General features: G+C 41.6%; 1 protein-coding gene across 5 annotated transcripts in view; it reads right to left on the reverse strand.

Moving 5' to 3' along the window:
• The window catches only part of LOC148038449 (uncharacterized), a 45813-nt gene extending 21948 nt beyond the window's left edge, over positions 1-23865 (reverse strand). For 3 of the 5 annotated variants that reach the window (XR_015689594.1, XR_015689601.1, XM_087672201.1), the window contains exons 1-3: positions 23485-23864; positions 21668-21949; positions 6118-6557 (exon numbers count right to left, since the gene is read on the reverse strand). Coding sequence is in view for 3 of the 5 variants with exons in the window: in XM_087672201.1 (XP_087528327.1) it covers positions 6118-6557; positions 21668-21949; positions 23485-23799 (1037 nt within the window). In the remaining 2 variants the exon portion in view is untranslated. Of the gene's footprint in view, positions 1-5451; positions 5742-6117; positions 6558-21667; positions 21950-23484 lie in introns of those variants that run through there. The other 2 variants (XM_087672225.1, XM_087672216.1) reach the window with 2 other exon arrangements.
• Between the last annotated feature and the right edge of the window lie 1982 nt (positions 23866-25847).

The following is a 25847-nucleotide window of genomic DNA, read 5'->3' on the forward strand; positions in this document are numbered from 1 at the left end:
TAGATCTTGCATACCCAGTTAATATACTTAGTCAATATTTTAATGCACCTGGAATGTCTCATTGGATTTATTGTCTTCATGTGTTAAGATATTTAAGATACACCTATAATTATGGATGGACTAATGGTACTAGTTTATACTTGTAGGGGCACATTGATTCTGACTAGTCAAGAGATCCTAACACCCGGCATTACGATGGCGGCTACCTTTACACCTTGGGGGTAGCCATAAGCAAGAGATGGTGGCAACTTCCACGACAGGGGCAAACTATCCAAATTTTTTTATAGGTACTACGAAGGCTGTCTATCTGAGGAACTTGTTGGCTACACTTTAGTTTCCTTGTGATGTAACTACAATTGTCTAGTTGTCTACTACAACAACCAAAGTGGCATTGCCCTTGCGGACAATCCAATCATCACATCTCAAACATAGCACATGGTGGTTCACTTCCACTTCACTAAAGAGCAAGTTGAGCTAGGCACTATTTGTCTAGAGTTTGTCTCTTTTAGTGACAATTTTGCAAATACTTTGACCAAGGCAATCAACAAGCTGGTTCTACAATACCTTCTATCTCGCATCGGCTTGGGTACACCCTCCTCTACTTCTTCAAATTAACGGGGAAAGGGTACTTCCCTCTTACTTCTCCTTCGAGTTTGAGAGGGGACAGTTTCATTCTCTTGATAGTGACAATGATGATACTTATAGTTTTTCATTCTCAAATATTTATTTACTTTGTACTATACATTATGTACATTTACAACTTCATCCACATTGTCAAAATGACATGATTGTAAAAGGGCACTTCAGCAAGTGAAAAAGTCCCCTTTGAGGGCACTATCCAAGTAGCATCGTTGTATCGCATTCTACATGAACATGAAAACTTGCATCTTCCTTTGCATTACCCTATGTATTAGCATTTTGTTCACATAAACATGCGTTTGTGCGCATTTATCCCTCTTCGATTACCGTTGGAGTGGTCGATTACTCGTGGCATTGCACATTGCAGTCTCCTAACTCAATTTTTCCCTATGCTTGCTTGCTAGATTTGCTTATCTTGCTTACTCACCTATCACCTTGCTTGACTCTCCATATGATTGGTGTACACACATCTTTTAGAATCGCTAGGCACTTATCCTAGTAGTGTGTAGAATTATTTTACTTATTTTCTGAAGGTAGTGGAGCTATACGTCCTTCTTTCCCATACTTCGGGATACAGTGACTCAATGGGACAAACACTGATTTGAAACTATCACTTTAACCCTAAATCTTGTGACAAACTACAACAAAGTCCTTCAAAAAAAAAAGGTCATTTGTTGATTCCATCGGCCTTTGCAAGACTTGGTAGGCCCTTGGGCAGCAGTCAACAAGCACCCTTTGTCCAATGCTAGCCTATCTAGGGTGATCACTTGGACTCCCTTGGTAAGATAATCGCCTCTATAGTCTTAGTAGGTTACTAGATAGCCGGCATGTATCCATTGCCCAATGCCTTGGCTGCTTTAGGGTGGAATGCCTTGGGATAAAAGAAAAATAAATATAAGGGCTTATTTCTCATGGCTCATTTTGGGCCTAAGAGGATGTGTTGAGCTAAAAATGATTAGCCTCACTTAAACAATCCCAAAACACCCTTAATTAATTTAAAAAACTTACTATTTTAAAAAGAAACACGATCCTAAAGAGTTATTGTGTCCCACATGCCAAACCCTAATTTGGGTGCCCCAAACTTTCGATAAATAGCCATGCAGCACGCCACTTTCCCTCAATCTTGTTTTCGCAAGTTTCAAGAGCCGTATCACACCCTTTTCGCATAGGACATCATGACCAAACCTTCCCTTTGTTGTATGCTATCATCTAGTACCTCACTCCAGCCTTCATCTCCACGTGTGAGCTGGACAACCTACTATTAAAACCATGTGTTTGCTGCTAGACGTCATCATCTGGAGTTGTCGCCATCAATCAGACATTGTCCCCATCATCCAATTCTTGCATTTGCTGAATTTCTCTCATCCAGCTGTCACCTACACTTCACGCACAGTCGTCTGCTATCCCCAACTATCGCCCAAATTTTCTCTTCTCAAGTACTTGCATTTTTTGTCTTTCTCTCTCCTCACTGCCTGTCTACATCAAATCCAACCTCTCTGGCTGTGTTTGATATTGTTCAACACATGGAGGGTGCTTTGCTGTATTTCAAGATCCGTTTCAAATATGATATACTCTCCAGCTCATAACCTCTCCTTTGATCCCAAAGATACGAGAGTTTGAGGTTCAGTTTTTATATCCATGGGTCAATTCTACACAAGGATTCCATCCTCTACTTATCATGTCCCTATCCCTCCTCCTTGGGTTGTACATGCGACTACCACGCCCATGCCCAATCAACCCATGGCGACCTTTGGGTTCACTGTGTACACATCCCACTTGCATGTTGGGCACTCTGGAATCCCTAAGTGTACTACATTCCCCTATCCTAACCACCTTATTCCTCACTCAGAACTACCACTCCTGTTGCTATGGCCAAGAATACCTTCACAGATAAGATTCATTTCAACGGGTCAAATTTCACTACTTAGTCTAACTTTATGCAACAAGAGCTTGAATCTCAAGGTGTTTGGGACCTAGTCATTGGTCTACCCTTGATTGGCTCACCGTGATCACATCCGTTAATAGAGAGCTCGAAATGCCACAACCAATGTTGAGGTAATGCAAGGATTTCTTCCCAAGTTCCATTCTCAATTACAACACTCTCCTCTTACATCTAAGCATTGGAGTCATCTCCTTAATCATTATGCAACGAGAGATCAAACCTAACATATCAATCTCCACTTTGAGCTTCAAGAGATTTCTATTAAGAAAGGGAATCGCCTAAAAGTTGAGCTGGCTAGATATAGGCAGCTACTTGTTGCATTCACCACTACTGACTCACCAAAGTCAGATGAAAATCAAGATACATTCTTTTTAAACAAGTTGCCTGAAAAATACTTCCACTTTCTTTAGCATCTCATTTCATTGCCCCAATTGTTGCCAACCTTCTATGAGTTCCAATGTGAATTATTGTTCCCTATGAAGAACTCTCAAAGTGCGAAGAAAATGCAAAACAATGGTGACACTTCTTCCTCAAACAGAAACAAAGAAGCAAAACTTAGCTAGCAATAACTCCTTTAAAAGAATAGGTTTTGTACGTACTACTGGAGATTGAGCCATGTAGATTAGGAGTGTCGTACTAAGGCCCAGGGTCTCCTAGCTAAGAAACCACAGTAGGCCATGACTACATCCACTTCCCTTCAATAGTTGACTAGAGCTACACCTCCTCCTCCTGCCCCATCTACTCCTTTGGCATAGCTGCTACTAGACATGCAGCACATGGACAGCCTCAGCAGCCCTTGTCTTTTCGTACTCCTAAAGGCTTAAGTGATCATTTGCTAATCCCTCTCTTATTGCACTCTTTGCATCCACTCCTAGGTCACCTCGTGCACCCCCACCTAGAACTAATTCGCCACCTCGACATGAACTTCATTGGCAGAGACCTGCTAACAATTGTGCATGATTTTGGCCACACACTTAGGCTAGCACCCTTAGGGTACACTATCCTAGATTCATACTACTTAGCACTCTTAGTCCTTTAGGCTGATGAGTCTGATCCAAAAAGAGCCACCAAGAATTCATAAAGATAAAATGAAGTGTGCAAAGAAATTTTGCATACATCTTACAGTATCAGCTTGATCTAGTGATAACCGCTCTTTGGATCAATGTGGCTTAAATCAAATAACATTGAACACAATCTTTGATTCCCTAAAGACCTATATGGCTTACCATAGGTATGATATCTCCAGCTACTCCTACTTGCCTTTGTGTGTGAGCTTCCCCTCTTTTCTCAAGAAAAGATAGCCAATTGTACACTATGATTCCAAGGCATACCAAGAATTAGATTGTAACCATCATGATCTGCATTGCAAAATGTATCTTGGTTATTGTAGCCTTGGAGTTGAAGAGTTTGAACTTCCTAATGTAAGCTACAACAATGTAGAAACCTCCAAAAAATAAATGTCAGTTACTAGCCAACCTAATTTGCTACAGGCATACACCATTCATACCCCACCATTGACCCAATCACTTCAAACGTCAGCTCCTCTGTTCTTTTGTTTCCAAGCACAGTCCTGTACATTGGTTCTATGATTCAATACAGCAGACTTTTGGGTGACAACCTTCTTTCTTGAACTTTTTAAAACCTTCCTGACTAGGGTGCGATATTTTCGCAGATGCACCAGGCCTAGGCCCTCTGCAAATTGGAGATCCCTAGCATGTAGACAATAGATTACATGACCCCTCATTGTCAAACAAGAAGCTTGACCTGTTGTTGAAGAACTATGATAACTAGCTAGATTATTCATGTCCTCCAGTTTTGGGTGCTTGAATAGTCTGTGGCAATTCTCTGGCCTCATTCATGACACCCTCATTGTCAAGCAAGGAGCTTCACAACTATTGAGGGCCATCAAGCATCCTCCTTTGTTGGACAACTATAATGGCTCTTCCTTATAAGTGAGCTGTCCCCCAACAATTGCACCATTCAATATTTCAATTCTCTCTGCTCATCTACCTCAAGGATTCACCTTACACATGGACCAGAGTGTAGGGGGAAATGTATAACCCTTGCCCACAAGTTACAATACAGAGAGATGGATATTTTAGCCAAAATTGTACAAATGGAAACATTTAAGGTGACCATAAATTTGAACCCTCCTCTTTTAGATATTTGTCATTCCCATATTCAAGATTTTGTGAAACAGTAATGCAGTATACAAGACAGCACTTGATATAGACAATCATCCAAATAGAAGCAAAAGCATCAGGAACAGCAGCACTTAATCACCTGCTACAAGAGTCAGTTCCAAATATTCCTACCTCCAATATTACATGCACAGTCTCCAACCTTTTCTCAATCCCTGATTTTAATCTTTCATCTATCAAGTTACCAGGAAATGAAATTAAGCAAGCTCATAACTCAAGAATTGGATCCCATACCCAACAAAAACACAAGAAAAGAAACACAAAGGGGAGTCCATTTCCAATGAAACGTGCTGAAGTCCCCTATCAAGAGTTTCTTGTGGCAAGAGAAACCATAAAAAGGAAGCTTGGCCCTACATCTCTTCCTTCAGAGTAGCAAGAAACAAGAACATTTGTCATTGACTCTTAGCTATGGCCAGGATTCCCTGTATCGAAAGCAAGAGGAGAACCTTGTTTGAGAATATTCTGCATGCAACAGTAAGCAGGATGACATAGATTCAAAGTTCATCTAGCTTTTTGTGGCTGATTTTTAAACTGCTCCAAAATAAGAAATGTTGGCTGCAAAGATTCTACATTCTTCTTCAACTGACTCAAGATTTCACTGACAACTTGATGACAAACATAGAGTTCCACCTCCATCTGGAGGACCTCTCCATTATTAGATGCCTAGAATGTTGCCAGGTGTGTGGTTAGCATGGTATAGCCTCCAGCAGATACATTTCAATGTCCTTCATCAACATTCTACACACTCTACGAGAATACAAGGGCCCTTTCACTTATCACCTTATGAATGCTAAACAACCATCAAGGATTCATTCCATCTCTTGCCTGATGCACGACTTAGCCATCTGATACAGCCAGCACTTTGGTGGCAGGAAATTTTTGAAGTTTGATCTGTTTTGTAATGTCAATTGGCACTTCATGATGCAAATATAGCACCATCAAAAAGGCATTTAACCATTCTGCAACAACCAGACTCACATTTATCTATCATGAAGTCTAGGGCCACCCAGCAAAAGACCAAAAAGGACATACATACACACATAAATACATACATACATATGTATATATATATATATATATATATATATATATATATATATATATATATATATATATATATATATATATATATATATATATATATATATATATATATATATATATATATATGCAGGACTGAAAACATGGATTGGATCACTTCACATAAACTTATAGCAATGTGTTTCCTGCATATATTCTGATCCATGAACATTATCCTTTGCAAGAAACTTTATGCAGTGGTGATTTAGACAATCTAGCAAATATAAGAAAAAATGGGGAAACAGAAGATCTTACTGAAACTTGTAAGCTCTTGACTCATCGAAGTTATGCAGCCACTCGACATCTGGACCAAATCTCACTTGACCACCAAGATCCAATGTTACATGAACTCCAAGGCCACCTTCTTCTGGTACAGGATACACCAGATGAGAGAATGGAGGCTTGCTTGAACCTGAAAGGCTGAAGTAGCAACCACGTGCATAGAAGGTTGCAGGTATGGCTTCAGTTGGAAACCCATGTAATCTCTTTGTGATTGATTGCGCACTTAAGCCAGCTGCATTAATGACAGTATTGGCAGACAAGATGATTGAATCAGCACTAACTTGATCAACACCATTTTCAGAAGTCAAATTGGATGTGCTGCAGACATGTAGCTCTAGGTTATTTGCAACCACACGCCCCTTTGCAACTGCTGAATTAAAACAAAAGGTTGCTCCATGTGCTTCAGCATCTGCCTGAAAAAGGTTGTAAAATATGAGAATACTGCCATTAACTTAAGGAAAATCTTCTAGATTCTTTAAACATAAGGTTTTGAGATCCATATTTTGCGACATATCCAGTGTGAACAGAAAAACCTAAGGTCCATTTTGCGTGTACTTGTGTGACAAATGCGATACAAAACAAAGCAGTTCATCATATGAAAACTTAAAGACAATCAGATCGATCACAATTCATGCAGCATTGTCTTCTCTTCTCTTTTACATAGTAGATCTTAAGAACTTATGAGAAATCTCCCACATTTCTTCCACAATTGTCTATGCCAATGTCCACCACTACCATCAGTTCAGCCCACAAGGTTGCCCCCAACCCCCAGTTCCACCTTGCCATCTAGACCTGAACCAAGCCGCACACCGCCCCCCCCCCCCACAAAAAAAACAAAAACCCAAAAAAAAAAAACAACCACCACCACCCTCCCTTCCTCCCTCTCCCCCTGCTCCGCCCCCAATAAACAAACATACAATATATTTAGCCAGGAAAATTTACACCAAAACTTAATCCTCAATTCTTGGACAATTTGTGCAGCTCTCATACAGCCCCAAAAAGGAATATGCAGGCTTTTCGAGTGCTCTGTCTGCTCTAGGCAATTGAGTTTGTTTCCCTCCATCCTAGCACTCATGATAAAATCACAGCCTTTTTTCTAGTCTGCTGCTGCTACCGCCTGTGACCAGAGTCTCCTTTTCCTGCCATGCTACTGTCCTGCACAAGGTGCAAGTTCAGCTGCCTTGTACAGCCTTTGAGCCTCAAACACAGCTGTGCTGCTCTGGACTGTGCCCACAGTAAATCACAGCTTTTCAGTATTCTTCCTTCACAGCTCCAACATCAACAGGTGGCTGGCTGCTCTTTTGCCCTCGCAGAGCCCAGACCACCTCTTCAAGTGTTCCTGACCCTATGCTCCACCCTCTACTGCAAGCCTACAATTGGCACCGGTCCTACCACTCCACATCGATTTCTTACCTCACTTAAGCAAAGGATTTTCCACTCACGCTTTCCATTTTCACTCATTTCATTTTGAGCATTCATTTGGTAGTCATCTTGCTCAGACTCTTCATGCCCTCTTGTTTGCACTTCTGGTATCAAATCCTCACCTGGTATTAGAGCCCAAGGCTTTATACACTTGACTTATCATGAATGTTTGAGCTTTCAAGAGCACACAAACTAACATTTTGTATCAATACTTTCTCTCACATCATGGAGGTTCTCTATCTTCATCAAAGCATTCCTCATCATCAATGGTCTGTGCTCCCTCCAGAGGGGGAATCTCCATCTCTCCAAGCTCCAAGGGAGTTGTACAGGCAAACCTATTCATCTCAATCTACCATGCCTATCCTTCCTCCTCCACATATTTCCCAATCTTTGGCTCCTCCTATAAGAATCTAGGAACTACCCAAAGTATTGAAGTAAGCCAGAGAGAGGTGCACATCAAACGTAACATTCTCCTGGTGAGATTGCACAACTCCCAATTGGGAGAGGACAGTGTTAAGCTACCAAAGATATATCATTAGTTAATCTCATAATTACTTCTTTATTTTTGGCTCTCATATAACCCCAAAATGCAAATCAAGACAATTAATGCAAAAGATGAATCTAGAGTTTCTGATGAGAAAATTGCCTTAAAAGGTTCTATAGAAGGAGATTATGGGGGCAAGCCACTCTTTCATCCCCTAATAATTAAATTGATCACCATCACTCAGCTTCACCCTCCATGGTCACCATTAGTACAACTTCACAATCAGCCCTCAGTCCCCCATCCTCAAGATGACCACTTTCATCCTTCATCCTGAATAACTGCTCCAAAGATGGCATTGTGCAACTGCTCTTGCCCTTGGCATAACTACTGCTGCCCATCAACTTGCCAATGCTATATTTGCAGGCCTAGCTGAAAATGCAAGTGTCTCATGTCCATGATGTTGAGCTTAAAAATGCATTATACACTAATGAGCTCTTTATTACAGCCCAAAAACATGCTTATTATTAGAGTTACCATCAAATCACCGCTTTCCTAGACAATGTCTATGTCCAACTGTTGAGCTAAAATATGCATTACTTGCTGATTAGCCTCTTAAACAGCCCCAAAACACACTAAAAAATGCTCTTTTAGAGTAAAAACACTAAAACGAGGAGCAGTTCGAGAGAGTTCAATGGAAACCCTAAAACGGGGAGCAGGTCGAGAGAGTTTAGTGGAAACCCTAATTGTTGGGGTGCCCTTCCACATCTATAAATAGACAGGCTGTCCCCATTCAGCCTTATTCCGTCTGTGCAGGTTTCTCACTCCACGTGCAGATTTCAGCCATCAGCCTCCTCCCACGTGGCTGTCCAGCCCTTGAGACTGCTGCCACACCATCCGTGCTTGCTCTTGCTGCTAGCGCCTTCATCCATGCTGACGTCAACTGTTGGCAACATCATCATCTACTGCGATCTGATCATCCAGTCATCGCCAGCCACATCAAACATTGTTTCAGCCTGCTGTTTACAACAGACTGTGCGCAATTTCCAGCCTCCGATCGGCGGTACACTGCTGCGTTTACCATTTTCCAACCTCCAGACTGCTGCATTTTGGTGACCAGCCTGCTGCCATTCACTATTCAGCACTCCTACACTCCGATTGGTGGTCACAGACTTGGTATCCATCTCCGGTGGACGTCACACTCCAACATTGCTCTGCCCTTGAGCACACTGTACACTCTTACATTCATTTACAACAGTCATTCACTTCAGAGTTGTGTTCTCTCTCTCCCTTCTTCTGTTTGTGTTTGAGTTTCTGTTTTGAGTTTTGTGTTTAGGGTTTGAGTTTTGCCCTTTGTGTCTATGTCTGTCTCTTTGTGTTTCTGTCGAGGTCGTACACTCTGTGTGTCCTCAGTGCAAACCCTAGCAATTTTCTTCACATGGTATTAGAGTCGGTGCACTTGTAAAGAGTATCTTGCGGATATTGTGGAGAGCTAGTCTTTGTGCAAGGCACACAATACGACTCGTTACCAAACCACAATGTCCCAAACACCTTCTTCTCCAGTTCTTATGATGTCCTATCAGGCTTCTTCATCATTGGAGGCCTTGAGACAGCATTATGGACTCAATGAGGAGGACGACACTCCACTTTCACCTTCTTCTACTCCTATTCCAGATTTCACTAGCATGATAGAGGAGGACTTTGAGGACTACTATCGCAACAAGTACGGTGATGTTTATACCCCTCCTACCAATTTTGTTACCACATCCGGACCGGTTGGTGAGGCTGGCCACCTCTCCAATCATGGAGGACATACGGCATCCGGAACGTCTGGCGATCCATCTTCATCATCTCAACCAGGTCCAATGTCAGGTTTGTACAATTCTTTTGTGTTGCATGAATCAAAACCCTTGTATGTTTTTTCTTTCGAGGTACACGATCTGAATGGCTTTGCGTATGTGAACTTCAATAGAGGGGGCTCATGAAGCAAACAAAATTCAGGTACATCTACACCTTCTATTTCATTTGAGCATATCACACACACTTCTCACTTCCCTCCCATCCCACCCTCTTCTATATCACACCTTGATCACCTCTCATCATCTTTCCAAAACCTTGGATTACACTCCACATTCGCATCACACATCCTAGGGGTTGGATCTACCATATCCGCTCCTAGTATCTTTTCCTTCTCCACCCCATTCTCTACCTCTTTGCACCATGGTACTTCGTTAGGGGGAATGCTACCCTTTAACACAGTGTCTCTCACCTTTCAGCAAATGAGCACACCCATAACTCCTGGGTCGACTGTGATGGGCATTCCCCTCACTATCCCCAACTTCACATCTCATATGACCACTCAAACGCAAGGATTTCCATCCTCCGCTTATGGTGCGTCTTCAAACTCTCCTTGGGTTACACCTATGCAGGGATTCCCATCTTCTGCTCCCCGTGTTCCCATCCCGTCTCCTTGGGTTTCTCATGTGGCTACCATGCCCATGCCTAGTCAACCCATCCCTACCTATGGATCCACCTTGCACACTACCCGCATGCCTGGTGGGCACTCTGGGACCCATTCCCAAGTGTACTCCACTCCCCCATCCTACCCACACTACACTTTTTCACACTATCCATCTCCGAGCACTACCACTCCAGTTGCAATGGCCAAGAATGCCTTCACGAATAAGACTCATTTTAGCGGGTCAAATTTCACCGCTTGGTTTAATTTCATACAACAAGTGCTTGAGTCTCAGGGTCTTTGGGACCTCAACATTGGTCTAGAGCCTATGCCGAACTCTCAACTAGCTCACCCTAATTACATCCGTCAATGGAGAGCCCGCAATGTCACAGTCAATGTTGAGCTCATGCAAGGATTGCTTCCTGAGTTTCACTCTCAGTTGCCACACTTCCCGCTCACGTCGAAGCATTGGAATCACCTTCTCGACCGCTATGCGGCTTGTGATCGTACTCGGCACATCAATCTTGACTTTGAGCTTCAAGAGTTCTCTATTAAGGAAGGGGATGATCTAAAAGTCAAGCTGGCTGAATATAGGCAGTTACTTGCCGAGTTCGCCACTACTGGCTCTCCAAAGTTAAATGACGATCAGGTTACATTCTTCTTGAATAAGTTGCCTGAAAAATACTTCAATTTCATTCAACGCATCATCTCCCAACCTTGATTACCAACCTTGTATAAGTTTGAGTGCCAGTTTTTGCGTTACGCGAGGCTGCATGATCAAGTCCACAAGAAATCCTCATCCCAGCCTTATTCAGAGCAGAGGGGGTTGGTTGCCTCTTCTTCGATAGGGAAAACCACCAATGGCAAGAACTCACAAGATGCAAAGGCAAGCCAATCAAAGGGTACCTCCTCTTCCTCAAATGGAACCAAAGAGTCTAGACCTATCTGGTAGCAACTCCCTAAGAAAAACCGGTTATGCACACACTGCTAGGGAGCAAGCCATGTGGACAAGGAGTGTCACTTCAAGGCCCAAGGTCTTCCACCTAAAAAGCCTCAGCAGACCGCTGCGACTACACAATCCAGTGGGGCTACGCCTTCCGCTCCTACTTCATCTGCTCCTTCAGCACCCGTTGTTGCTGTTGGACATGTGGCTCGAGTACAGCCTCAGTAGCCCATCTTTTTCACTACCCCCTAAGGCACTGGTTGATTGGTCCGTAGGTTCCGATCCCGTTGCACTTCATGCATCTATCTCACCTTCCTCCCCACCTCGTCAAGCATTCCCTTGGCAGAGCCCTACTATTGGATGTACGCGATGGTGGCCACCTTCTTAGACTAGCACGTCTCTAGGTCCTTTCGGATACCCTAGGTCAATCTAGCATTCATTTTTCGCACTCTTAGAGTAGGGCGGCCCATAGGATTCATTGTCCTTAGTTTTTCCATTCTTTTAACTTCCGCTGCATTTACTCACACAGATATACATTCATTGCATTTATTTTGAGTTAGATTTTCTTTCTGTTATGTTTTGCTGTGGAGCATCTCACCACTAACCTCTATGTTTGTAGATTCTCATCTCTTTTGCAAGGCTTTGTCTTTCAGTGTAGGGCTAACTTGCAAATTGCTTTGGTCCTACCTGGGCTAGAGATGCAGGGATGGGCACCATTCCTTTCATGGTTTTATCATCCTAGGAGTGCTTGCTCTTCTTTCAGCATGGCGGTTTCCCCTCCCGAGGCGAATTGTGCAACATATCTCTCGATGCTATCACGGTGGTGACTTCTACCTTGCTCTTCTAGCGGGGTGCTTCATCTACTTCATCTTCTTTCATTCCTTATGGTTCTCGACACCACACAAAGACCGACATCAAGCTCCTCTTCCTTTTTCGACATCTACATCCAGGTTGAGAGGGGATTCCTACCCTTCTTGGTATTCTACAGGCTTCAACACTTTGTCTTCGACATCGGCTTTTCCCCCCTATTGTACCTTACCCTTTGCATTGCATGATTTCATCATCTTTGTACTAGGGCGCTTGGGCAAGTGAACAATTTTCCCATGAGGGACACTATCCAAGTGACACATGCTGCATGAGCATTCTTCAACATATAGCATACTTTGCATCTCATTGTACAGAGCACCACTTAAGTGGATCCTAAGTTGTTTCCACCGGCGACTGTTGTTACCACACCACCATCCTCCATCACATGGATACCTCATCATCTATTTTTCCTCATCAACACCCTGAATGGATGGGTTAGCTTGTATTGTTTTGTGATGTGTTGGGTGTACCCTCCCTACTCCCGTCTTCTAGGTCACTTTTACTCAATCGGCCACATCCCATAAAATTTACCTCACTTATTATTTTAAAAAAAGTTCCATGTGGTTTCATCCGCCCTTGTAGGGCTTGGTAGGCCACTAGACAGCCGATGTGCATCCTTTGTCCGATGCCCTATCCTCTTTGGGGTGACTACTTGGATTCCCTTGGTAAGATAACCATCACCTCTGTAGTCTTGGTAGGCCACTGGGCAATTGATGTACACCCTTTGTCCGATGCCCTAGCTACTTTGAGGTGGGACGCCTTGGGGTAAGTAAACATCACAATGATTAGCCTAACCTTTCGGCTCTGGGCATGAGAGGAGATGTTGAGCTAAAATATACATTACTTGCTAATAAGCCTCTTAAACAGCCCCAAAACACACTAAAAAATGCTCTTTTAGATTAAACCCTAAAACGGGGAGAGGTTCAAGAGAGTTTAGTGAAAACCCTAAAACGGGGAGCGGTTCGAGAGAGTTCAATGGAAACCCTAATTTTTGGGGGGCCCTTTCACATCTATAAATAGGCAGGCTACCCGCATTCAGCCTTATTCCGTCTGTTCAGATTTCTCACTCCACGTGCAGATTTCAACCATCAGTCTCCTTCCACATGGCTGTCCAACCCTCGAGACTGCTACCACTCCATCCGTGTTTGCTCCTACTGTTGGCACCTTCATCCATGCTGACCTCAGTTGCTGGCAATATCATCATCTACTGCGTTCTGATCATCCAGTCATCGCCAGCCACATCAAACATTGTTTCAGCCTACTGTTTACAGCAGACTGTGCACGGTTTCCAGCCTCCGATTGGCGGTACACTGCTGCGTTTACCAATTTCCAGCCTCCAAACTGCTGCGTTTTGGTGACCAGCCTACTGCCATTCACTATTCAGCACTCCTACACTCCGACTGGTGATCACAGACTTGGGATCCGTCTCTGGTGGACGTCACACTCCAACATTGCTCTGCCCTTGAACACACTGTACACTCTTACATTCATTTACAACATTCATTCACTTCAGAGTTGTGTTCTCTCTCTCCCTTCTTCTAATTGTGTTTGAGTTTCTGTTTTGAGTTTTGCGTTTAGGGTTTGAGTTTTGCCCTCTGTGTCTATGTCTGTCTCTTTGTGTTTCTGTCATGGTCATACACTTTGTGTGTCCTCAGTGCAAACCCTAGCAATTTTCTTCACATCAACGTGCCAAACCCTAGTTTGAGAGGATCCATACATCTATAAATAGATAGGCTGCCCACCACTCAGCCAAATCCTATATTGAAGATTATTGGCACCTAGTTTTCTGTTGTCCACACCCCTTCAATGTAGGATATCACAGTTCGAGTTGCTGTCCATCATCAAGTGCTTGCATCCAGTCCTCATATTGCTGCATATAGCTGCTGGTGGCAGTTTCCAGCCTGCTGCCACTGTTCCCAGCCATCACCATCAGCCACATGACCATTAGACAACTGCTTTTTTGCTGCCGCAAGCATCTCCAACCTATGCTTACTGCATCCAGCATGTTACTAGCCTGCCATGTCATCTACTGCTGCATTTTCAGCTTACAATAGCCGCCCTCATCATTTTGACACTTTTCCAGCTGCTGTCCACTGTTCGAGCTGTCCCAAACATGTTCGGCCTGATTCAAACTCTCTCAATCCACATTTGCTGCTATTGTACACATTTGAAGGCTATTTGTCGTGTTTCAAGATCTGTACAGAGTACGATACTCTCTCCAACTCATACCCTCTACCTCGTCCTTCAAAGACACAAGAGTTCAAGGATTGGTATCCACATTGCATAGTGTGTTTGCTTCTTTGAGCATTGTATTGATTCATTCATCTTCAATGTTCATTGTGTCTGAGTTACCCTAACCCTACTGAGTTCTTTTATCAATCTGTGCTTTTTCATACAATTGTGTTTGTATTCTGTGTTCGAGTATTTCTTCACATGGTATCAAAGCTAGGTACTCTCTAAAGAAACCTAGGCCCTTGATCAAAAAGATCCACATCAAAAACAAGAACTATCAAAGGGAAGATAACTTTGAACACTACTTCACAGCTTCAATCTCTGTAACATCCTATGCTAAGAACCGAGCAAGAGTGGGCTTCACAACTTGCCTAGCAAGGTTATAACACTAGTAGAGAGACATCTAACTATCATGGCATCTACAAACCCTATGAGATCTCATAGGCCGTGTGCGATTTAATTCTTATGCATCGAACCCAAAAACAATTGGAAGGTAACATTGTTTGTTCACCCTTAGATTCTACACACAAGACTATTGATTTTCCAAAAAGAACGGAACCTCCATATGGGACTCGCCATCCTTCTGGAGAGACACACATGGAGTACAAACCTTCATTTACTTTCCCTCCTTCTAGTCCTATGTCATGTACACAAGTGTTTACTTCTGTCTCCGTTTCTATTATTTCTACTTTCAAGCAAGGACCAAGGTTTTGGTGATCATCAAGACGAAAGAAATCTATAGAGATGTATACAAGAAAAACTTAAATTTTCCTTCTTCAAGTTTTGTTTCTTAAAGTTTGTGACGCATCATTATCTAACTTTCAATTTCCTAAAAAAGAATTTTCATTCACTTCCATTCCTTCCACACCACAATTTTCAATTCTATCCATCCCACTCTTTTCTTCCGTTGCATCTCTATCAATATTTACACAATTTTCCACATCACCATTCACCATTCCACCATACAACCATACACCACAGTAGGAGGATCTTCAAACATAAGCACATCCTATCACTTTATAACGTTTGCATTTGCACAACCAAGTGTGGAGTTGCACCAATGGTAGGGGTTTCTCTCCAATCCAACCATTTGTTTGAACCTATACACAAGATATCCCACCCACGTGTCGCAAGCCCCAACCTACTCTCATACGAGGTAGTTTACTCTTGGAAAAGTAGAAATGCCAAAGCCATCATTGCACTAATGCAAGGTCTTATGCCTAAATTTCACTATCAACTCCAAGACTTTGACCTTGCAGCTGAGCATTCCGTACACCTAGTCAACCACCACACGGCTCGCGATCATATCCAACGTATCAACCTTGCCCATGAGCGGCAAGCATTCAAAATCACTGAGAGGGATCATTTGACTATCAAGTTGGTTGACTATAGCCATTTACTTGCTCAATTCACTACCACTAGCTTACCCGAGTTAGCTGATGATCAAATCACTTTATTCATAAATAAATTACTAACAAAATACTCCAATTTCATCCAGCACATTATCTCATTGCCCCAATTACCCACCTTCTATGAGTTTGAGTGTCAACTACTACATCATAAGGATGTGAAATTTTGAGATGCTTTAATTTGCCGATAACAATTGATTAACTTATTAATCAAATGTGCAAGGTTGTTTAGCATATGTGATGAGCATGGCAATTATTTCATGGTAACATGCAAAGGACCCCGAGAATGCAGTGGGTGTCAAAGATAAAAGTTGTAATAAGTTATGCCTAACAAGTATTAGGTGGTACCCAATGTCAGATTCGAGCCCATACCAATTTATTGGCCACTAATGTCAGTGGTGACATTAGAGACTAGGCATTAATTAATTAATTTAATTAATGCTAGCCTAAGGGTCAATAACCGCTCAAGGATACTTGAAAGACCAATTGGCCTAGCCAATTTAATTATTGACTCATGAAATTAACCTTTTGAGCACTAGAATAATTATTAAATTAATTTTCAAAACTAATATTTTAAAAATTAATTTAACAAGCTAGATAATACTAAAAAATGGGATTAGAAGGCTGCCACTTGGAAAACTTGCCCATGCAACTGAAAAAAACGTTTTCAGGGGCTCGTGGAGTCTATTCCAGCCATTGTGAGAGAGAGAATGAGACTATTAACGAGCAACAAGAGGCTGTTGATGTAATTTGCAACCAACAAGGATCAATCCTACAGCATGTGACAACAGTTTGAAGCCCTCCAGGAGTAGGTAAGAGCAGCCTAAGGTCCTTCTAGTGCAGATGACAACATACAAGAGGGGGTAGCAGCCTTTCTAATGGTCCTAAGCTGTAGGTGACGGCTTCCATGGCTGTTTGAGCAAGGCAGTAGTAGTTTTTCAACATTTCTAGCGATAAAACTCTGAAATTTCTCTCTCTATAGTATTCTCTCTCACCCCCCAACCATCTCTCAAGTTATCTCAGCATTTTATAGCAGTGTGAGCCATCAGAGAAAGAGATTTCAATCAATCTCTACTGTAAACCCTAATTTACAGCAAAAATAAGGATTTTGATAGCTGCCTCGAGATGTGTGCTCAAAATTGAGAGCCTAGGACTTGAATTCTAACGAGTAAAATTGAAAAATTTCAAGGAGATTCAAGAGGTTAGCTAGCTAATATCAGATTTGGGGCTGAATTTGTCTTTCAAGGAGTAGCGTGAAGACCAATCTCCAAGTAAACCAAGAGGTAAATTGGTCTGGAGGTTTATTGGTCAATTTTGACAACAAGAGACACTTGGATTAGCAAAGGAGATCAAAGGAATTCAGTTGTTGGGGCCCATGACGTGTCCAATATCCAAGATTAAAGAGGTAAAGTATGCCTTTTTAGTTTTGTGAATTTTATACTTGTTGTAATTAGTGCTTAATCAAGAAAACTGACCACCCTGTCCAAGAAGAAAAGCTGATTTCATACTACCTTATGCTTAGTTGTTCAATTAATTTCATAAGAGAACCCAATTCTTATCTTCAGAGAGAGCCTTGACTTCCCAAAAGATGAAGCAAGGTAGTGAAAGGAACAACACCGAGAGTATCTCAATTAGTGAGGAGCATAGTAACTCCCCTCCATGATTAAAAATGGGCTGGTAAAATGTCCCTAAAAAGAATAGGTGTTATCAGCATTGCCAAAGGCTGGCCATTTTGATGATGAATGTCACTCAAAGGCCGAGGTTAGTCCACCCAAGACTAGAGACTCTCCTCCCTATCTAAAAACTTGAGCATATCAAGTTCGAGGGCACTTCAACCCCACCTCCACCACTGAGAGAGTTCATCCTCCACCCCCACAAGGTAGATCCATTGGTCACATGGCGATTTGATCGTTTGCCCCCGCTATATCCAAGGGGTTTTCTGATTGGTTTGACAATGCCACTAATATGGACTTTGGTCCTCACGCAATCCTCATCTCCCTTGAGATCAAGTGTGCAGCCAGAAGCAGTTGCCCTTTTTCCCTAGAGATTCTCCGAAGTTGGTATACAATGGAATTCTCCCAATCCCTTTCGGTATTCCAACTTCCCTTGCTATCCAAAATGAACAGCAAGTCTTCAATCTGATTTGTCCCTTGATTCGGGCGATCAATTGGCCTTCACCCGCTTCGACAAAGATGAAAAATGCCCCAAATTCATTGATTTCTTAATCTCTCCACTTAAATTTGACTAAAAACAGCGTCAGTCCTCTTGAATCCAAGTCTTGGAGCTTCCACTTTCTGGCACACTTTCCGAGGCTACTACTAAACCCTAATTTTTTATGTTTACAGATTAGGATTTACAAGAGAGAAATCTGAAATTTCTCAACCTCTGCTAATCTCAATGTTGTAATCTTCGGAGCAAGGCTATAGAAAGGCTGGGAGATGAGAGAGGATGCTAAGGAGAGAGAAAATTTGCACTTTCTTTGCGAAGAACAAAAAAAAAATTGTCATTTACTGCTACTGCCCTATCTCAACAACTTGTAGATGCAAAGAACTGAAGAAAATCAATCATTTATTGTGCTACCCTGTCTAAACAGCCCATAGATGCCGTCACTTACAGTTGATTGGTCTTCTTCTGCTCCTCACTGCCTTAAAAGGTCCTCCAATGGCTGCAAATCAAACCAACATCTCCTCCCTCTCTCTTGCAGGCTGAATACACAAATGCCTCTCTCCAACCTCTAAAGACATTTTTCAATCTTACAAGGGCATTTTTGACAAGTGGCAACCTTCTCAAATGAATTTTCCAGCATTATCCATAATTAAATATTAATTTTCAGTCTTTAAATACTACAAATTAATAATTATAACGATGTCCTGAAAAATAATCTGACTAGCCAATAATTGAATTAGCTAGGCAACTTTCATTCTCGAGTGTCTTTGCACCATCTTTGACAATCAAATTGGCGTTAGGTACCATTAAACGTCACTTCTCTATCACGAACTGACAGCTATGGCCAAATGAATGACCTAGGCCAACAACTGGCACTAGATACCACCAAGTACCTATGCGACATAACCTATAGCAACTTTCACCTTTGAAATCCCATGATTTCCTCGAGTAGTGGGCTCGTAAACATAGCAGCCAGAAACGTTAGAAACGTTTAGAAACGAAACATCAAAAACGTATTTCGTAAGTTTCTTTCAAGAGAGGGTAAAATAAGAAACGTGGATTTTTTTATATAGGAATTTTTAATAGTTTTGACTAGGGAAAGAGATTCTAAACCTCTATGAAACTCTCTCTTAAACAAAGAATGGCTAATTGAGTTTGAGTGATAATAGAGTCAATTGAGAATAATACATTATACGTTACATATCCATGATCCATTATTGACTTGTCACTTATGTTAAAATTAGTCTTTGGACAAGCTATACTATGGTTTAGAACTCGAGCATTATGATTCATACATATCATACAAAAAAAATTGAAATTAACATATAAATAGTCTATCTATAATATGGATTGAGTCAAGTTGCAATATCATGATTCTCATTTCAAAACAAACTAACAAAATGTCAAAATCAAGAATAAATCATAATATATCATAAATAACTCATAAATTAGACTAAAGTTGTATAATATTCAAATCTTGAGACAAGAATAGATAACTAGATTGACAAAGTCTAATAATTAAACAAAATCACAAAAAAATCAATCTCTTATCCAAAATCTTGAGCCCTCATGAGTCATTACACATCATCATCATCATATTTAACATTGGCCAATAGTTTTTGTCAAAAAAACCATATTTTGAGTTCCAACTCACTTTTAAAAAAATAAAAAAAATAAAAACACCCACGTTTTTTACTCTCAGAAATGTTTCGTACTTTAAGAAACGTTTCGTAAGTTTCAAACTCAAAGAAACGCATTTCTTAGCTGCTATACTCGTAAATTTACTCTAATCCCAGTTACACCTCACATATGCAACATTTACTTAACCATGTGATTAAAAATTAATCCACATGTTAAATGAGGTTTCAAAAATACATGTCCTCATAACAATCATCCAACCACGATTAAGAGCAAAAAACCAAGAACACAAGTTGGTGAAGCACTTAATGCAACAAACTGACGATTGCAGACTGAAATCCAAACACAAGTTAAAAACGCAAGTTGCTGTTCTAAAAAACACAAGCCTGATCAGCAGGGAAAAAAAGGACTTGTAATCAACAGAAAAATCGCAACAAGAACTGAGATCCTACAATCTAATACCATGTCAGAAGTAGTGCAGCAATGAAAGCATAGACAAGTGCTGAAATAAACTGCTGAACACAAGATAGAAGAGAAAGGAAACAAAAGAACAAAAGAACACTGCAAGGGAAGAGAACTCAAAGATGTGCTTGGGAAATGGAATCCATATACCAAACATGAGAAAGACGCGTACAACAGTGAGTCACTCGCTGTGTGGGCACCAACACTGGCTCCTCTCTCCAACAGGAAAACCATCTGAAGAATGATGATGACTGGATGAAAGGAGAAGGAGCCACTGAATAAATAGGCACAAAATATGCCAAATATGGCAGCTGGTCGGCCAGCAATAAGTGCCTAAATAATCACTCATATGACCACTATAAAATGCCTAAATTACCCAGTAATATCAAGCATAGCCTAGACTCACACATGAGCTGACACTGCTAACATATGGACACCCATCTTGAATGTCCAAGGTGATAACAGAAACCCTAACAGGAAGAACAAACCACCATTGCCTTAATCCACTAGGCCATATCAATAACAGACAGACGAGTGACTGCAAAGAAGATCATGACTGCTCTGGCAGAAAAACTTCTAATAGGTTGCACCAGTGAGTGCAATTCATTTTATATTTGAGGGTTGTGAGAGCTTTATCAAAAACCATTCTGCTCTTGTGAAAATCCTTATTGAGTGCATCATAAGCATCCAGTGCATCTGTATTATCTCACACTCACATCTGATTCCTCAATCTGGTGGCACTTAGGTTCCACCAAAGGTTCCCTTCTGCTGTAGGTTTTTGGTGTTCATTGCGACTGTGCAATTCACTGTTCACAAATAGAGAAGGGAAAGAGCTGGTTGCCCAAACAGTTCCACCTCTTTTTTCAGACTCTCTCTAGTGCAGTCTCCCACTCTGTTAGAGCTGTGGATTTGCTGCAGAAAATTTTATGCATGGAATTTGACCAATACGACAGCAGCAGCAGCTCCCGAAAGCCTCAAATCACTAAAAAAGGTCTTCAAGCATTGCATTCCAAGGTCAGAGAAGGAACAACCCGCCCCCCCTTGCAGTGCATTCCAAGGGGGGGCAGGGGAGGGGGGGAAAAAACCCTCTGACCTTGTAGCTTGGCATTCATAAGCACAAAGGTTCTATGACATTCCCAATTAGCCCTTTTTTATAATAACCGACTTTAAAAAAGCAGTTCATAAACTAAAAGCAATGGGAGAGACCAAGGACTACAAGAATATACAGGCTGCCAAAATCACCCTTCTCTCTTCATAGTAGCAGGATGTCACCATGGCATCTGGTAACTCTAAAAGAACACACTAAGAACATTGCTCCTACTGCTTAACTAATTTGATCATTAATTTTGTCAAAAATCATAGATTAGATACATAAATCTGTTGATTTTTAGAAGCAACATTTTAGTTAAAAGCATTGCAAGCATGTAGATCAGAAGTGAATATACCTGGAGTGACAGCATGAATGAGTGACTGTCTAGAATTCCAGTAGATGGTGACCACAAAGCTTTGACACACCTTAATTGTGGTTCCAAGTCAGCAGCTTCAGTGCTGCTGATGAGGCAGAGATCTTCAACACCATTGGTCCTTCCTAGTTTTTGTATAGACTCTAACATGTGAATTTGATTAGCATTGGTGGCAACAATAAGCTTGCCCAACTGTTTGTGAGGCACACTGTGCTCTTGACAGTAAGAGTAGAGGGCCTTTCTCCCTTGAACACACAGCAATGCCTGGCAGCAGGAAAATCAGAGCAATCATGTACAAATATGTTTTTGGGGATTTCCCTTACAATGAGAGCAAGACTTTATGGAGATTGTTCATTCACCATTCATTTCAGCTCACCTTTTCATAAGTACATAGAGACTAAGTTTAGCCAAAGTAAATTTTGTAACATCATTCTTATTTTTACCATTGGCTTGTCATCTTTTTAGGGACCAACCTTTCCATATATGAGGCATGGTCAAACAATACCATGTGCATTTAGACCTTATATCTCTCAATCAAGAATTGCATATCCTCTTTTGCTAGTCGAGATCTATCCATATTGTCTGTCATGCTTCCAAGCACTCAGTTACAGCTGTCCTAGAGCTTGAGGTCATGTCTTTGCACAATGGTGAGTTGGAAATTTCCATTCAATAAATCGATATGGTTTGGCAGCAAGATGTTCTGATCTTCTTATAGATTGTCTAGAGTGGGGAACATTATCCCATGCATGCCAGCAAGGATTAAGTTCCCACCAATGCCCCAAGCATTTAATTTTTAGACTTATCTTGAGGGTTAAGTTGATTGAGATTTTCTCCAAATCTCTTCCCTTCTATTATGACACCAATTTCACAAAATTTTACAATTATCCATCGAACAATAACCTACAATGTCAATAAGCCTTGAGATCTTTATTTGGGGAATTCACTCTGCATACTGGATAGAGCTTGCAAGTACCTCTGAATTTGGGAGCATCTGCCCAGCCACATAGGAAATTTGAAAAATAGTTTGAATCATGTCCCTTGCCTTACACCGTGAAAAGAACGAAAATTTTGGGTTCCGATAAAAATCGAGTATGCCTGATGCAGCTATAGGTTGTCAAATATCAACATGATGAACCTTGCAAGTGCAAGGCAGGATCAGGAAGCAAAGAAGGGCATCTAAGATGCATTCCAAGCACAAAGTGTATACTTGTCACTAATGAATTGAATACTAACAATCTTTGTCATTCTAAATAATGGTTACACAGTAGTATTATCTACCTATTTAAATAAAATCTATCCAAGATGTACAGTGTATGCTGAAAAGATATAAGGCTGCACAAGTTATTCTCAGTTAGAAATCTTTGTCATTCTAGATGATTACATCCCAGTATTATCTAGCCATTCAAATTCAAACTATCCAAAATTCGCAGTTATGCAGAAAAGATATAAGGCTAGAGAGATTTGCAAACAATGGGCAATTCAAAGCTTTGAGGATTCAGCACCTTGACCCCAACCACTCCTAGCCAGGTATACGGTCCCTCCCTCACAGAAGCTCATGATGTTGTCATAGTTCACAATGTGGGAATTGTAGAGGGAACTTGTCTAAAGCCTCTTGTGGTACTGATGACTACTTGCTTGAGGCATCCTGATGTGGGAATTGTAGAGGGAACTTGTCTAAAGCCTCTTGTGGTACTGATGACTACTTGCTTGAGGCATCCTGGTAGGACTTAATCAAATACCAAACGGTGACATACTTTTGGAGGAAGGAGGACGGGAAAGGTGATGATGGTAACACAGACCTTGAGGGATCCTGGAGGGTAGTAGAGGCCCGCATGGATGACCTCGCTGTTTCTGGAGCTAGTGGAGGTGCCGATGGTGGGGGCAGCCTCCACCACCAGCACCTCCCTATTCCTCATGCTCAGAGCTCTGGCCACAGCCAGGCCCACCACGCCAGCTCCTATCACCACGCAATCCACTCGCTCCCTCGCAGCAGGAGCTCGATCTTCGCCATGGTGATGACGATGATGAGAGGAGCATGGCCGCCGCCAACATGCAGATGCCCTCTTGGTAGCATCGGCTCCGGGGCACCTTTCCCGCAATGCCCTGCCGAGCATCTCGTATCAGACGCATCTCAGTCCATCCTCGTCGTCAAGCTCGATTATCATGAGAATGATGAATCATTGATTATGACAGCCCGCATTTAAACATAAATTATTTCCGATCATTAGTGGGGCTAATCCCACTTACAAGGAACAACTAGTTTAAAGGAAAGAATAATACTATACTATTTCATTATTTAGACTCTAGCTTTGGTAATATTCAAAGCACCAAAATGATTCCAATTTTAATTCTCAAACTTAACCTAATTTGAAAAATCCCTCTAAAAAACACTTTAATACTTTTGTCAAATAAGACATCTTCTCTCTCTCTCTCTCTCTCTCTCTCTCTCTCTCTCTCTCTCTCTCTCTCTCTCTCTCTCTCTCTCTCTCTCTCATGGACAAGCAGTTGCGGAGGTTGAGATAGTGGTGTGGGCCTACTCAAACCCTTTGTTTTAGGAGGTCCACGACTTGGGCATTGGAATCCCGCACTCCATGCCACTAGTCTTTCAACAGTTGCACTCCTCTTCCACAACATCCAAGCTCTTATCTCCTATTGCTACCACAATAGCAACCTCCTCCTATTGATGGAGCGAGACCTCCTCGTCTCCAACTTCTATGACCTCTCAAACACCGTCATTGCTACTCTTGCCTCCGTCCCCTATGAGCATCTAGATATCTCCAAGGAGGTCGCTACAAATATATTGCCCTTGGCCAATTCTCACATGCCTGTTGTCATGTGGTTACATGTCCAATGAAGGAAAAACAAGAAAAAGACATCCATATAAATATCCCAAATATATATCTATGGGATACTTATTCATGTTCTTAACAACTTTTCTAGGTTCAAAATTGGTCTCCAAAATAGTCTGGGTATCCATTATTGAGTTCTATTAGTTTAATAACACTCTAACTATTGGCAAAGCCAAACGACAAAGCCAAAGCTTTTGGTGGTAGCATGATGATCTCAAACAACTTTTGGGGCAACATAGTGCACGTACACACACACACACACACACACACACTCTCTCTCTCTCTCTCTCTCTCTCTCTCTCTCTCTCTCTCTGTGTGTGCAATGTGTCAATAGGCAACAAGAGCAATGCAGGGGCCAAAGCAAGCAAATGAGCTAGGGAGGTAGGAGTTAGGGTAGTGATAGTGGTGCAAGAGCAAATTATGCCTTTGGCGGGAGCTTAAGCATGCAATGTTGGTGGGAGCAACTAGTAGCTCACAAAGAGAGAGAGATATATATAAGATAATATCTATTAACACCCCTAAAAGGTTAGAATGGCCTATGAGACCATAACCAATATAACTAGTATCATCATCTCTCATCAGAGAAGAATAGATAGAGATAAATTTATGTGTAGGTCTACACGGAAGATTGGAAGGAGAAGTATGGAAATTTGAAAAAGCTAAAAAAAACTAGGTTTAAAAATATTAAAAGAGTGTAGAGTATCTCCCCCTTAGTTTATGGAATCCATCAAGACTCTCAAGCTACCTCCGATTGAGTCAACGCCAATCTGCATTTGTAATGAGCAATCATGATGCAAATGTGAGACATATGGGCATGCCTATGTTGCTAAGTAGGTACTCTAGGGCGTCATGCTTTGCGTAATGTTGTAGCTATGTCAATAGTGATGCCGCCTGATGATGTCCCTCAATGACGTCTATTAGTAGGAGATGTAGTGTCTGGGGTGGCAACAGCTAGGAGTTCAACTACATTGAAAAAGTCTATAACTACTCTCTAGAGGGGTGGCTGAGGCTGGGGTCACTTCCTATTAGAGAGAGAGAGATAAGACAAAGAGACACAGAGAGAGAACTATAAAATTGAGCAAGAGATAGAGAGTGTGAAGAGGGAGAGGGAGGTAGGAGAGAGAGAGAGAGAGTGTGTGTGTGTGTGTGTGTGTGTGTTTGTGTGTGTGTGTGAGTTTGGAGAACTTTAGATGAAAAAAAACTTTCAAGAGGGAGAATAGAAAATTTTAGTGGGAGAAAATTTTTTAAAATGTGGAGAAAAGAAAAATTAGAGAGAGAGAGAGAAAGAGTTTGGATAGAAAAAATATTAGAGA

This window comes from Lygodium microphyllum, chromosome 3, assembly GCF_053477565.2.
Source record: "Lygodium microphyllum isolate KBCC chromosome 3, Lygodium_microphyllum_v1.1.10, whole genome shotgun sequence".
In the NCBI taxonomy this organism is placed as follows: domain Eukaryota; kingdom Viridiplantae; phylum Streptophyta; class Polypodiopsida; order Schizaeales; family Lygodiaceae; genus Lygodium; species Lygodium microphyllum.